Source organism: Nuphar pumila, chromosome 7, assembly GCF_984573655.1.
Source record: "Nuphar pumila chromosome 7, dmNupPumi1.hap1.1, whole genome shotgun sequence".
NCBI classification, from domain to species: Eukaryota; Viridiplantae; Streptophyta; class Magnoliopsida; order Nymphaeales; family Nymphaeaceae; genus Nuphar; species Nuphar pumila.
In genome coordinates, this window is record NC_143255.1 from 122,268,375 (window position 1) to 122,283,192 (window position 14,818).

The 14,818-nt window shown below is 35.5% G+C and overlaps 1 protein-coding gene across 1 annotated transcript in view; it reads left to right on the forward strand.

Moving 5' to 3' along the window:
- Window positions 1–5,706: 5,706 nt before the first annotated feature.
- LOC149833257 (fimbrin-2-like) overlaps window positions 5,707–14,818 on the forward strand; it is a 42,651-nt gene continuing 33,539 nt past the window's right edge. Inside the window, exons 1-8 of the mRNA XM_090012770.1 lie at window positions 5,707–5,823; window positions 5,983–6,154; window positions 6,292–6,462; window positions 7,576–7,814; window positions 7,900–8,071; window positions 8,425–8,463; window positions 8,703–8,771; window positions 8,893–9,009. Coding sequence (XP_089868896.1) covers window positions 6,068–6,154; window positions 6,292–6,462; window positions 7,576–7,814; window positions 7,900–8,071; window positions 8,425–8,463; window positions 8,703–8,771; window positions 8,893–9,009 — 894 coding nt within the window. The 5' untranslated portion in view covers window positions 5,707–5,823; window positions 5,983–6,067. The remainder of the gene's footprint in view (window positions 5,824–5,982; window positions 6,155–6,291; window positions 6,463–7,575; window positions 7,815–7,899; window positions 8,072–8,424; window positions 8,464–8,702; window positions 8,772–8,892; window positions 9,010–14,818) is intronic.

Sequence of the window (14,818 nt, forward strand, 5' to 3'; positions counted from 1 at the left end):
ATCCTCAAATTGAGATTGACTGTTTTTTTCTCTCCTTAGGATGGCTCGGTTCCTCTTGATTCTATGATCTCATAACCCGAAAGCGATTGCCAGAATTATTCTTGTCCTGGTTCACTTTTAGGTTTCCTGTTACGCTTCGCCATACGCACTATCGTCCACCCATCCTCAGCAGCTGGCTGGCCATTGTTTTTCTTTTGGTCATTTGGGACAGGTCACATCCGAATGATAATGAAATCCACAATCTTTTACAGAATTTAACATAACTTTCGTATTCGATAATCTGCTCGATGAGACGTCCATTTTCAATTTGAATTTCAATGGCCGATTGAGATATGAATTTAAACAGCACTTCAATTCGGATGCAAGCAAAGTATCCACATCCAAGATTACGAGTAAAGTGATCAACTTCAATGAGAGACCCATTAAGAAATTCTGCAACTAGGGATGGCAGTGGACCGGGGGAAAACGGAGCCTCACCCCGTTAAAGTTCACCACTAGGAGGGGAAGACAGTCTCTCCATGAAAGTTCACCAACTCGAGTAATTTTGATGCGTTAGAAAACTTATTCAATTCTTTAAATTCTGTCATTTTTAAGCCAAAAGCAATTTTTTTCCATATTCTAAATCACATGACAATCAAATGGCTTTTATTTTGGCATATTCGGTTGCTTAATTAAATAAGTTTGATCTTATTTAAAATTATGTCGATGATTATTAATTATAATTATATACTTTTAAATTTTTAGTATAGATTATTTAAAATTTAATCTATTTAAATATGATTAGATATATCAATTCATTATAAATGGTTTGATTTATTAATTTAGAATATTGATTTGATCATGAAGACTTCACTTGCATGTTTAAATTGACATGTCATAAGGATTATGTATAAAAGTGTATAGTTTTTCTTATAAGTACAATTATTTCAAATAAATAAAACTAAAAAAAATGTGATCATTTTTTAGAAAACAAAGTAATGAAATAATTAAGTTTTATATATTATATTCAATTAATGATATTCATTATAATATTTGAATTTTATAAAGTTTATAGGTTATTTTTAATATCCTAACTTATCATATTTTTCAACATTTTTGAAGCTTGAAAATCAATAGTTTAAAGTTTTTAAAATATTTAAGCATTTAAAATTTGTGTTATTTTTTTATTGAAAGACATGATCCAACAGTAAATTCTTAGTAAATAGACCATTCTGAATGCATCTCCATGGCCAGATTTGTCAAAAACACATAATTCACATAATATTTCTTATATATATAGTGCCTCCCCTCTCTCTTTTTATATATATATATATATATATATATATATATATATATATATATATATATATATATATATATATATATATATATATATGTGTGTGTGTGTGTGTGTGTGTGTGTGAGAGAGAGAGAGAGAGAGAGAGAGAGAGAGAGAGAGAACTAAACATATTAGACTCTCTTTTATCGTTCTGCCCCATTAGGCCCCATAGTTGAAGTGTTTTATGATAGATGTGAATTGTTAGCGAGATAGTTTTAGTGAGAATCAACTCTTGAAGCATGTTTTTTTTTTATGAAAATTGTATTTTTATGAGCCAAAAAAATGATGCCTTCATGGCCATTGATTTTGGATCACAGAAAAACCTACATAGATTTCAGTGATATAAAAGCTAGTTCCAGTAAAACAAAACCTATAGATCACATTTATGGTGTTAGATGTAAGAAAAAAGATCAAAAACACTAATTTTTTAAGGGACCTCATAGGACAGAATGAGAAAACGAGGCAGAATGAGTGCATTAATCTCTCTCTCTATATATATAGTAATGGGTACATGATAAACAAAACATGCTAAATGGGTTTTTCTGTTCTTCTAGTATTTTTATCGCAGACCCCATAAATGTGTTGGCCGAGCCGGACCTGTAAAGAGGCCAATGAGGCTTGGGCCTCAGGGCCCCTAGGCCCAAAAAAATTTTAGGGGCCAATTTTTAAGGCCCGAGCTCCCCTATTTTTATTTAATATAATAGAAATATTTGGAATATTATATTTGTTTAATGTGAATACAAATTTTATTGTTATTTTGATTCTTTAAAAAAAAATTGGAGGCGCTGCCACCGAACTCCTACTATTAATAAGGGGCCCATTTTTTCCCTCCGCCTCATGCCCCATAAAACACAGGTACAACTCTGTGTGTTGGGCATGGTCGATTTACGAGTAATCTACACCTGAATAATGTGTTTTTGATAAAAAAATGATATTTGGGGCCTCAAAATTTTATAAAGATTTTGGACGTATGGTTAGAATTTCAAAATAAAATAAAAAACCTGAAAATTCATTTAGTACATTTTATTTAACATATTTTATTTAGCACGTACCCATTACTCTCTCTCTCTCTCTCTCTCTATATATATATATATATATATATATATATATATATATATATATATATATATATATATATATATATATATAAAGCAAGGATAAACTGCCTATTCCTCACTCAACGAACAATAGAATGGAGGCACACAAGCTACTCATTAAAATGAGCTTTACCATTGTTTTTGCGGCAAAAAAAAAAATCACATGTGACATGCGACCTTATGTTGTGTGTTCCCCCTAGTCAGAGGTGGGCAGCTACCCTCGCTCATTATATATATTATATATATATAACTTTTATCTCATTTTTATTTTTACATTAGTGTACCACTACTATGCTTACTAAGGTATATTGTAGTATTTCTCTATTTTTACATACTTTTTTTTTTAACCTTGTATTAAGGCAAACATGCTCCATTCAATTGCATGTTGTTGGTCTTGCTAAAAAAAACTGCATGTTGTTGGAATGAACAATAGCACATTATGCTAATTATTTCCTCCACTTTCATTAAAGAAAATGTCTGAAAACAATAAATAACATTCCGAGAATGGGAATAATAAGGGCAGACTCATAATAGTTCGATTGAATCAATGCATCAAGTATCTTGGATTGGGACCACAGAGGTGTATCCCATATGGTAAGTGGGGTCCTGTGCCAAGCTGAAGGCCCGGGTTCGAATCTCTCGGACACATGGGACTTAAGAGATATACGGTAGGGGTCGGCCTAATCCCAGCTTGCCTAACCAAATAAAAAGTATTTTTGATTGAGCTTAACCAACTATAATATATCAGTTATCCAATTGCAAAATCAACAAAAGGAAAACTTAATTTGTAAATAAAAATTCAAAACTGTATATGTGATGATTCACATCCAAATACAACAAAACATCTCTTCTGAAAAATTTTCAATGAAGACCTAAACAATAAAAACAACTAAAAACTACCCATACGATTCTTTGACCTTTTGATTGGTAGGTAGGTAGGCAAAACCCCCTGGTTAAGGGTGCCCAACAAACTGTCAAGTACCCGGCCTGGCCCGATTGCTTGACCAGACACAAAACGGGCCAGGCCCATGTGCAAAATGCACAGGACCCGATAGGGCCAGCCCATTAACTAGGACCTGACCTAAGCCCAATTATAACTGGGCCGGGTCAGGCTCAGGCCAGATTATGGGTTGAGCTTGTTGGAATCCGTCTGGCCAGACTTGCCGCCACCCCTGGCCATACTTACTCAAGCAGACCCCTGCTTTGCAAAAGCTGTTTAGGTCCAACTAACCATTTAAGCTAAGTAGATGTACTTTGTGTATCCAATTTTAAAACTCTGAAAATAATCCAACCTATTTAGTTAATCGGATCAACAATACTTTACATAGTTCAACTAAATGGTAACTGACTATTTTAGATATCCAAACCAAACCTGATCAGTTGAGAGAGAGAGAGAGAGAGAGAGAGAGAGAGAGAGAGAGAGAGAGAGACTTATTCTGCAAGATTTTCATAAAAAAAAAACAATCATTTAAATTGTGAAATATTCAATGAGAGTAGTGACAGGGCAACCGACTTAGGTGCTAACCCCTAAGAGTCAAGCCGACCTCGAATCGTAATTGGTGTTCACTAGATTCAAGTCTTACAAGGAAGCCGGCCAAATCTTGCGTGTGAGGAAGGAATGATGCTGGTACTGGGTCCATTCTAGACTTTTTGGGTATTTATTATTTGTTAATAATTTCATGCAGCTTCCCCCACTAAGAAAATATAATTTTTGGTTGGGTCCCATTTCTTTCAAAACCCAGTTGTAAAACTCTCTCCTCATTTTAATATTAAAAAAATACTACCCTTCTATTCCAAATGAGGTATGTTGGTATCCTTATTTTTGTAATACCATAGCACAAAGGTAGCATTGCATACATGAGTGGTTTTCAGCTTCCTTCCTTTGCCTTTTGATTTTTGAATATTGGATATCATGAGTTTGAAACTTATTGATGCGGATTATTACTTGAAATATTCAAGCTTTACCTACTATTGCGGCGAGCCAAGCCTTGTTCCAGATTATAATATGGCTGAGTTAAATGAGCTGAGTTCTAGTTAACTTGTTTGTAAAAAAAACATACATTTTTTTAGGGTTGTAGGAAATAAAAATTACAAAAAAATACATATAAAATATGCATATAATATATCTAAAATATATTTTTTACTAACGATGAGTCGAGCCGTGCTGAGTACCTATTATTCATATTCAGTCTTTACGAGTCGAACATGAACCAAGTAGGGGTGTCAATGGGTCGGTTTTGGTTCAGACCCAGGTAGAACCAGACTTAGACCAGATTTTTTAGTATGGTATCGGGTTCGGACACGAGTATGATTTTCCACTATAAGAAAAACCATACCTGGACCTGATAAGAACTACATGAACCAAACCCAGACCATAAAAATACCCGGTAAAACCATATTTTTTTTTATCATTTTTACATTGAAAAATTACAGGTCTTAATCAGAACTTGGGTTGGGTCCGGGTCTGATATAAAATTTCACAGGTCCATGTATTAATCAGACCTTCGGGTCCCGGACCCGAGTCTTAATCAAAACTTCTTATTTATCACCATACCAAGACCGGTCCGGGTAAACCACACCAAGCCACAAGCTGCTCGGGTTGTTTCCCAGCCCTAGTTTTATACCAATGAACTCGGTGAACGTACAGTTTCTAATCAGTAAAATTTTTTATGATGGTTTCTATTTTCCAATTGAACTACTTAAGGCCAATATGTCAAAAATCTCGTTCTCCCAAAATATCAGCGAGAAAAATCTAGAGATAAATTCAGAGCTTTTGTATCTGAGAAAAATCCGGGAAAGATATCAGCATATGTAACCAATAAATGTATATGAAACTGAAAAGAGAAGTGCAAAAATATAAAAGATGCGAGTGTTTTTATCATACCCACAATCAGATTTGTAGTAAATCTTGCTACCAAAGCCTATGATCGCCATTTAAAGTGCATGTGCACCACCGCCCTGCAAAAGTACAGATATCTTTTAAGGAAAACGATGTTCTTAACCTATGGATGAGTCTGAAAAACAAGTCTGGATAGTTTCTGTTGTTTGAAGTCCGTATACACTCTAACTCTGTCAAGCTGGCAGTAAGGGCACATAGGAGCTTAATTCTTGGGTATTCTTTTTAAATCAACCCTACTCCCTCCCAGATGACGTGTTCCTTGTGATCTGTGGTTTGACTCATCTTTTGGACTCGTCTCTATTCTTCATCTTCCTCTTCTCCTTCTAATTTACTTCATTAAATTTTAAAACTAAGATTTTTCCTCCATACGGGAAAAAACAGAAACGCTCCAAGCATTAAATAAAGGAAAAAGAAAGGAACCCAAGAATTCAAATGCTCAAGAATACCGTTTTTGAGTAATTTCTACACCCTCAAACGCTTACACAATACAGTACAGAGAAAGAGAAAAGGTAACCCTTCTTTTTATTATTAGTTTTCTATTGCCTTCTTGAGATCTCCTTTTCTCTTTACAGAAAAGGTTTCATATTTCTTCTTTCTGGCATTTTCTTTGGTGCTCACTTCATTTTTTTTCCCTCTCTAAGAGTTTTTTAAAGTTTTGGGGTTTTCAGTTTGTGCATTTGGCTGAGAAGAGTTGCATAGTCTCGAAGATCTTTGTGGGGTTTGGTTTTTAAGGGCTTCTGTATCATCCACAAGATGGCTGGCTTTGTGGGTGTCTTGGTTTCAGATCCATGGCTTCAGAACCAGTTCACCCAAGTGGAGTTGAGGAGCTTGAGATCTCATGTGAGTAGAAACCACGCTCACCTTTTCTTGGATTTGGACATTTTATTCTTGTTGATGTATTTGAATACTGATGCTGGGGTTTTTGTGATGATGTTATGCTCTCTCTCTCTCTCTGTCGGGTCTTTGGGGTTTTCAAGTTTGTTTCAATTAGGAGAGAATGTGGTAAAGTAACAGTTGGGGATCTGCCATCAAGGATGTCAAGTTTGAAAGTGGTGGGGGAGTCTTTGACAGAGGAGGAGAGGGCATCCTTCTTGGGAAAAACTTATAAGGATATGGGTGAAGAAGTAGACTTCGAAGCCTTTCTTAGGGTGAGCAATTTCTCCTTTTTATTTTTTATGTGATTATGGTACACTATGGCTTTATTTCCTTCTCAGTTGCAAAAGAAAACACAGAGCATGAATGCTTCTTTAAGTCCGTTTGTTGATGTTTGGCCTCATTGTAACATATCTTAAGATTCATATTTTTAATGTGATAGTACAATATTCATGATTACTAGACTGAAAAATTATGCACAGATTCACAGACTCAAACGATCAAAACTAGACTATACAGCAGCAAACACATGCATGCATTGGTAAAAATCTGCTCCAAAAAGTTAATATTAAATGTTATCTGCTATCCGATCATAGTTCCAAAATTCACGCACTTCCATTTTAGCAAGGAATATGAATACTGTGGACAGTTTTAAGTTGGCTTATTTTACTCATTAGAATGAGAGGCTTCAGTGTAATTTATAGTGCAATATTCATTTGATGGTATCAACATAAAGGAAAGAACTGGAAGTCTATTTGAGACCCTAAGTGCCTGCACATTTTAAATACTCACTGCAATATGGGCAGATAGGTACTGGTTGATGTTAAACGATCTGTTATCAGTTTATGTAATTGATTTTAGTGTATTCTATACCAGTACAAAAAGGAAAACTTTTAACTGTAATAAGAGCAATATGATGATATAAGGTTCAGTTGGTTTTAATATTTCCCATCATTAGATTGTCAAGTTTCTTTGTGTTTACATTGCTATGAAACGACTTATCTTAGACCCAAGTCACAGTTTCAAACTTGCAGCATTCATAGTCACACTAAGGGATTATAAAACTATAGAATATATGAAGGCATTGTGGTATTTGATCTGGTTGAACTGTATCATGCACTAAATGCTCATTCATCCTTTTTAGCAAATTGCGTATGAATTAATATGTATATGTATATGTCAGTATGTTCGTATTCCTTATCTTATGTTTATGAGACTAATTTTCAATTTGAATGTATCTTGTCTTGCCCTTAAGTGTGCATATTTCTAGGATTCTAGTGAAGATCATTTGGTGTGCAAATTTTCTACTTCATTAAAAATTTGACTTCAGTAGAAAACAAAATATTTTTATCTTTTTAAAAGCTTTTCTTCTATCCTTACATGTGCAGGCTTACTTGAGTTTACAAGAACATGCCAATGCTAGAGTGGGCAAGGCAAATAATTCATCAGCATTCTTGAAGGCTGCTACAACCACCTTGTTGCACACCATCAGTGAATCAGAGAAGGCTTCTTATGTGGCTCACATCAATAACTACCTTGGAGAAGACCAATTCTTGAAAAAATATCTTCCTATTGATCCTTTGACTAATAATCTCTTTGAAATTGTGAAAGATGGAGTGCTGCTCTGGTACTTTTACGGAATTCCATTGTTTATTCTGATTTAAGGTTTAAGGTTCCTATAAATTTTGATGTTTCTTTTGACCATGATGCAGTAAGCTTATCAATGTGGCTGTTCCTGGTACAATTGATGAACGGGCAATCAATACGAAGAGAACAATTAATCCATGGGAAAGGAATGAAAACCATACACTTTGCCTTAACTCTGCAAAAGCCATAGGATGTACAGTTGTAAATATTGGAACTCAAGACTTAATAGAAGGCCGGGTAAGTTTTTCACTTAATTCTTTGCTGTAGTTATTACCTCAACCTTAATTTATCAAATTTGATTTATAATATCAGTAGGTAGTTTTTTAAACATTCCTTACTTAGCCAGTGGCAAACACCTTCATGACTCATGAGTAAGTCTGGTTTCTACTTTAGGTTTTCTGGTTCAATAGCAGAGAAAAATTCTGAACTGAGATCCGAATATGCATTGAGTTAGATCACTTTTCTGATTTGGAGGAGTTATCTGATTTCAATTTGCTGACCTATATAATGTGCTGATTGGTCTTCATAGTTTCTTCTTTCACTATAACTTCATAACTTATGTTTTATATATGTTTGTTTCCCATTTTCAGCCACATCTTGTGCTTGGGTTGATATCTCAAATTATCAAGGTATGTGCATATCTTTTTCCAAGTTTGATAGAAATTTTCTTATTGAATTATTTGGTTATGTTGGATTTTTTGGTGGAGTGGGGTGGTTGGGTGATGATTTGTCATCTCAGTATCATGACTATGGGGCATGAGTCATGATATTACATGTACTTAAGAAGGTTCTTTTTTCCATCCCCCTCTGGGGGCACACACATATTAGAGAAGGATAACGGTTAAGAATTGTTTTTCATTTTGTATAGATACAACTACTTGCAGACCTCAACTTGAAGAAGACACCTCAATTAATGCAGTTGGTGGATGATAGTAAGGTAAATGCACTTGGTTGGCAGTCCATCTTATCCATTTATTCTCCTTGATTTTCTTTGTTGGAATTCGCCCACTCATTCCTGTGTACATTTATTATATGATTGACTCCCATAACTTAAGCAGGATTTGGAGGAGCTTATGAATCAACCACCTGAAAGGATCTTGTTGAGATGGATGAATTTCCATTTAAAGAAAGCAGGATATAAGAAAACAATTACCAACTTCTCTTCAGATATAAAGGTAGGAAAAAAACAAGTCAATTCTAAGCTATCAATTTTTTATTTAGTCTTTCTCTAGTGAGATGTCTCTTAATTCAAGAAGCATGCAGAGTTTGAATGAAAATCACAAACCTTTTAGGCAGTGTACTCAGTTCGGATTTTTTGTTTTTTCCTTCTTTTTTTCATGTGTCAAAACATTTACATTTGTAGCAGCATTTCACCTTTTTTCAGTATTTATTTTGTTTTGTTGTCTTACTTATTGCAGTTAAGTAATATATATTTGCTTTTAAATTAATACACGACAGTTTTACTTTGGTTCCCAAAAATAATCTTACTCATAGGTACTGGATACACTTTTTTTAGGTGATTCCCATGACTTGCAATAGACTTCCAGTTTGGATTGCCTTTTCTCTTGGTAACTGATTCAACACACACACACACACACACACACACACACACACACGCGCGCGCCTGCATGCACGCATGCACATACATGCACTGACTCACACTTATGCACATACATGCACTGACTCACACTTATGCACATACATGTACACACACAACAATATTAACTTTGACAGATTGGACCTTGCCAATTCTTAGGTGTTGTACGCAATCTAGTTTATCTGAACTTCTGTTTCTTTTTCCTTGTTTTTGGACTTCAATCATGCTTTAAATATTGTGATTATCTGTGTTAAATTGTACACATATATACATTTATATATATGTGTATATATATTATAGATGTATATATTTTTTATTTTCTTTATTTTTAAAATTTTTTTTATCTAGTTTATTTATAACTAGATCTAGTTCTTTTAGAACTAGAGTTGGACTAGCTCCAATGGCTCTATTTCCAGTCATTGGAGCTAGTCCAACTACTCTTTTGAGTCCCTCTCCTTCTTGCCTCTTGCTTGTATATAAATAGGGGTGTTCCCCCTCTCTTGTATGACAATACTTCTTGCATTGTGATGAATAAAATAATATTTATTTTAGCCCTCTTGTAAAATACCCCTTGTGTGGGTTTGTTATTGAGTGTGCCTTTTTGTGGATACTTGTGCGTGTTTTTTAGAATCTTTGGTAAATATATTGAGTGTGATTGAAAGATTCTTGTTTCTTTACATGGTATCAAAGCTTTGGTTGCTTGTCTCTTGAAGATTGCTTGCAACCTCGTTTTTCATGTCCAAGAAAGAAAGATCTTCTTGGTAAAACAAAGTGTTTGTGGAATTGTGCAAGTGTGTCTTGTTGGCTCGGGTGGTGGTGTGTTTGTGCTAGTTTGTGGTGGTGCACTCGTGCTAGTTCTCTTTCTTTTCTCATTTATTCTCTTTTCTTATCTCATTTACCTCATTTCTTTCTCTCTTTGTAAGAATGGATGACAATGAGAAAGTCACCATTATACCCATGAAGCTTAATAATACAAACTTTGTAATGTGGTATTCAATAATGAAGCACCACATATGGGGAAAGGGATTAGTTGATGGTTCTGATCCGGAGCCTAAACTAGTCCTCACAAACGTTGAAAATGAAAAAGAAGTGCTTCTTACGGATGGTGATAAGGCTAAGGCACTAGCCACTTATGAAAAAAAGTGGAAAGAATGGGGAATGGGTCATGCTAAAATTATGTTTTGGATAATCAATAGCTTAGATATTAAAAAATGTTCTAGCCTCGCAAAGTTTGAGCATGCCAACAAAGCACGTGAATACCTTAAAAATATGTATACCCTTAAAGATATTGTATATGTGTGCATTTTGCAAAATAAAGTTCGGACAATGACTCAAAATGATAAAAGTATTAGGGAATATTACAATGAATTGTCCAAACTTTGGGAAGAATTATCTATCCTTGAGCCTAAGTGGCATTGCCTAGAAGATATAGAGCTCCGACAAAAGCAACTTGATATCGAACATTTTTATCAATTTATAAATGGTTTGAGATCGGAGTTTGAAAGCACCAAATCCACGCTTCTTCATAGAGGGAAAATTCCTTCTATTGTTGACACTCTTGAAGAATTGAGTATGGCGGAGAATAGGCTAAGTGGGCATCCTTTGAAAAATGAAGACGACTATGTTTTAGCCGTCTCTAGATCGTGAAACTACATGCATTCTTACAAACCACCTCATTAAAAACAAGGAAACGAGGTTGGCAATAAACCTTACTGGAAACAAGGCAATGAGTATGACAATAAAAAGATTATTTGTTATAATTATCATGAGCCAAGAAAAGGATTATTTATTATAATTGTCATGAGCCGGGACATACCAAACTTCAATGTCCTAGATTTAGAAAAAAAGAAGAAAAGAAGGTGGGTTTGTCTCAAGAACCGGGTGATTTGAACAAATCTCATGATGCACACATATCTATATCACAACTTATAGAGATTCTTCAACTTCTTCTTAAGGGAGTATCTTCCTCAAATGGATCATCGACTGGAGCCGCAATTTCTTCCTTCTCCGATCCTGGTAAAACTCCTTGTCTTCTTGACTCTGGTGCTTCATTTCATATGACCCCAATCAAAATATTTTATCCAAATGTCATATCAACTCAAGCGTATCAAATGTTTTCACAGTCGATGGTGCATCTCTTGAAATAAAATGAATTGAAAATTTTGAAAATAGTTTACAAAATTATAAATCTAGGAAGCTATATATCTTCTTAGACAACTTATTGAGAGATATAGAGAGAGGAGCAAAGATTTGCATATGGTTTTTATTGATTTGGAGAAGGCATACGATAGAGTACCTAGGGATGTTCTCTGGTGGACAATGATGAAGAAAGGTGTTTCTCTCAAGTACATTAGTGTAATTAAAGATATGTATGAAGGAGTAGTAACCAATGTCCGCACTTGTGGAGGGGTGACAACCAATTTTCCTATAACGGTTGGGTTACATCAAGGATCTGCATTAAGCCCTTTCCTATTTGCTATAGTAATGGATGAGCTTACAAGATCAATTCAAGAAAATGTGCCGTGGTGTATGTTGTTTGCTGATGATATTGTTTTGATTGATGAGTCTAGAGCTGGGGTTAATGCTAAGTTGGAATTATGGAGACAGACATTGGAAGCAAGAGATTTTAAGTTGAGTAAGAGTAAGACAAAATCTATGAAATGTCGGTTTAGTAAGCAACGAAGTAGTGATGAGAGTGTAGTGAAGCTTGGTGAGCAAGAAACACCAGTGGATGACTGTTTCAAATATTTTGGATCTATCATTCAAAAGCATGGAGAAATTGATGAAAATGTAAATCATAGGATAAAGGTTTGATGGATGAAATTGAAAAGTGCAACTGGAGTGTTGTGCGATCGTAGAATGCCATTGCAGTTGAAGGGAAAGTTTTATAGGATGACAATTAGGCCCACTTTACTATATGGTACGGAATGTTGGGCTGCCAAGGCATTGCATCTATTGAAAATAAGATGAGAGAGAATCGTTTACGGTGGTTTGGACATATTCGGCGAAGGCCTAATGATGCTCAAGTTAGAAAGATGGAGAAATGAGAAAATATATTAGTTAAAAGAGGTCGGAGTAGGCCTAAGAAGACTTGGATGTAGATGATAGGAAAGGATATGAATGCTTTGAACCTCACTGAGGACATGACATTGGATAGAAATGATTGGAGGAGAAGGATTCATGTGGAAGACCCAAAATAATTTTCTTTTTTGGTTCATATCGCCGACCCCAATTGTCTTGGGATGAAGGCGTAGTTGTTGTTGTTGTGTTTACAAAATTCTAAAAGATTTATTATTCCAAACGTAAGGTATATTCTTAAATTAAATTTAAATCTTTTATCAGTTTCTCAAATATCTGACAATAAATGTAATGCCTCTTTCTCTTCTAATAGTTGTTAGGTGCAGGATTGTCAGTCAGGAAAGCTGTTTGGAGAAGGCCTAAAAAATGAGGTCTCTACTACATGATTTTTTTAGAAATGCCTAAGGATACCTTTTGTTGCAATGCTAAGAAAATTGGCTTGGATTTATGGCACAAACGACTTGGTCATCTTAACGTATCCAAAATTCAATATTTTTCAAATCTGAAAAAATTTTGTAACTTTGAAAATTTTAAATGTAGAGATTGCATCCTTGATAAAATGAAGAGGGGTTACCATTTTATGAAAGAATTGTTATTTCCTCTAGATCACTTGAGTTAATACATACATTCGGATGTCGGGGGCCAACATCAATTATATCAAAGGGTGTATATGCATACTATATGATTTTTGTTGATGATTTCACTAGGCATACTTGGATCTACTTCTTTAAGTATAAGTGTGAAGTCTTTTCTTATTTTTAAATATTTCATAACTTAGTCAAAAATAAGTTTAAAAATAACATTTCTATTTTTCGCACTGATCCAAGGGGAGAATACTTATTAAAAGAATTTAAAGATTATTTAAATTTGCATGGCATCACACATCAAAAGTCTTGTCCTCACACACCATAACAAAATGGTTTGGCTGAACGAAAACATAGACATATCATAGAAATAACTAAAACTTTGCTGATAGCAAGTCAAGTATCAAAGGATTTTTGGGCTGAAGCAACCCTAACTGCCATATATCTTATTAATAGAATGCCATCTTCTTCTCTGCAAAATATAACATCAGTTGAAAAAGTTTTTAAATTAGCTCCTGATTACTTTAGACTGAGAGTTTTTGGATGCAAATGTTTTGTTTTTGTTGAAGTCGGCTAGGGTGACTGCCTGAAAACAGAAAAAGGAAAAGGAAAAGAGAGAGAGAGAGAAAGGAAGAATCATTAATTGCTAATTAGGTCTAATCTCACTTAAAAAGAGAGATTAGACCAAAACACCTTATTTACAATAATGCCCCTGACCTCTTGAGTAGTTACTAAACTACCCATATGCAACAGTGACTAACGGTGACTGCTTCTCAATACTCCTCCTCAAGCTGGAGCATATATATCAATAATGCTCAGCTTGTCACAACATTTTGAAAAATTTGAACTCGCTAAGGGTTTTGTGAAGACATCAACAATTTTGTTCTCTGAAGATATGTGCTTGGTGTAAATGTATCCAGTCTGGACCTGGTCACATACATAGTGACAATCCACCTCAATATGCTTTGTCTGTTCATGAAATACTAGGTTATTAGCAATATAAGTAACAACTCTATTATCACATGTCATCTCCATAGGTAATGAGATTTTCACTTGAAGATCAGTCAACACAGATTTAACCCACATCATCTCAGTAGCAGTTTGAGCCATAGCCCGATATTCTGACTCAGTGCTTAACCTGACAACAACAGTTTGTTTCTTACTTCTCTAAGTAACCAGATTCCCTCCAACAAACACACAGATAGGGATGGCAGTGGGGCGGGGCGGGTGACAAGGTCTCTACCCCGCCCCGCCTCAAGATTAGAACCTCCATCCCCGCCTCCATCCCCGGCGGGGATGGATTTAAACCTCCACCCCGCCTTCACCCTCGTTTCATGTCCTCTATCCCCGGTTCAAACGGGGATGAGGCGGGGGAGGGCGGGGGCGGGGATGAGGCGGAGAAAAGTGGCAGGGACGAGGCGGGGCGGGGAAAAGGGTACGTCCATCCCCGAACGGGGATGGATTTTAACCTTCGTCCCCGCCTCCATCCCCGTTTCATTCCCTTCATCCTTGGTCCAAACTGGGCGAGGCGGGGCCCTGCTTTCCCCCGGTCCACTGCCATCCCTACACACAGAATCCAGTTATGAACTTTTTGTCAACAACCAACCCTGCATAATCTGCATCTGAATAGGCAGTAACATCTAAAGACGGGTTTTGTTTAAACCATAGTCCTTTACCAGGGGAGAACTTTAGATATTTGAGAATCATCATTGCAGCATCCCAGTG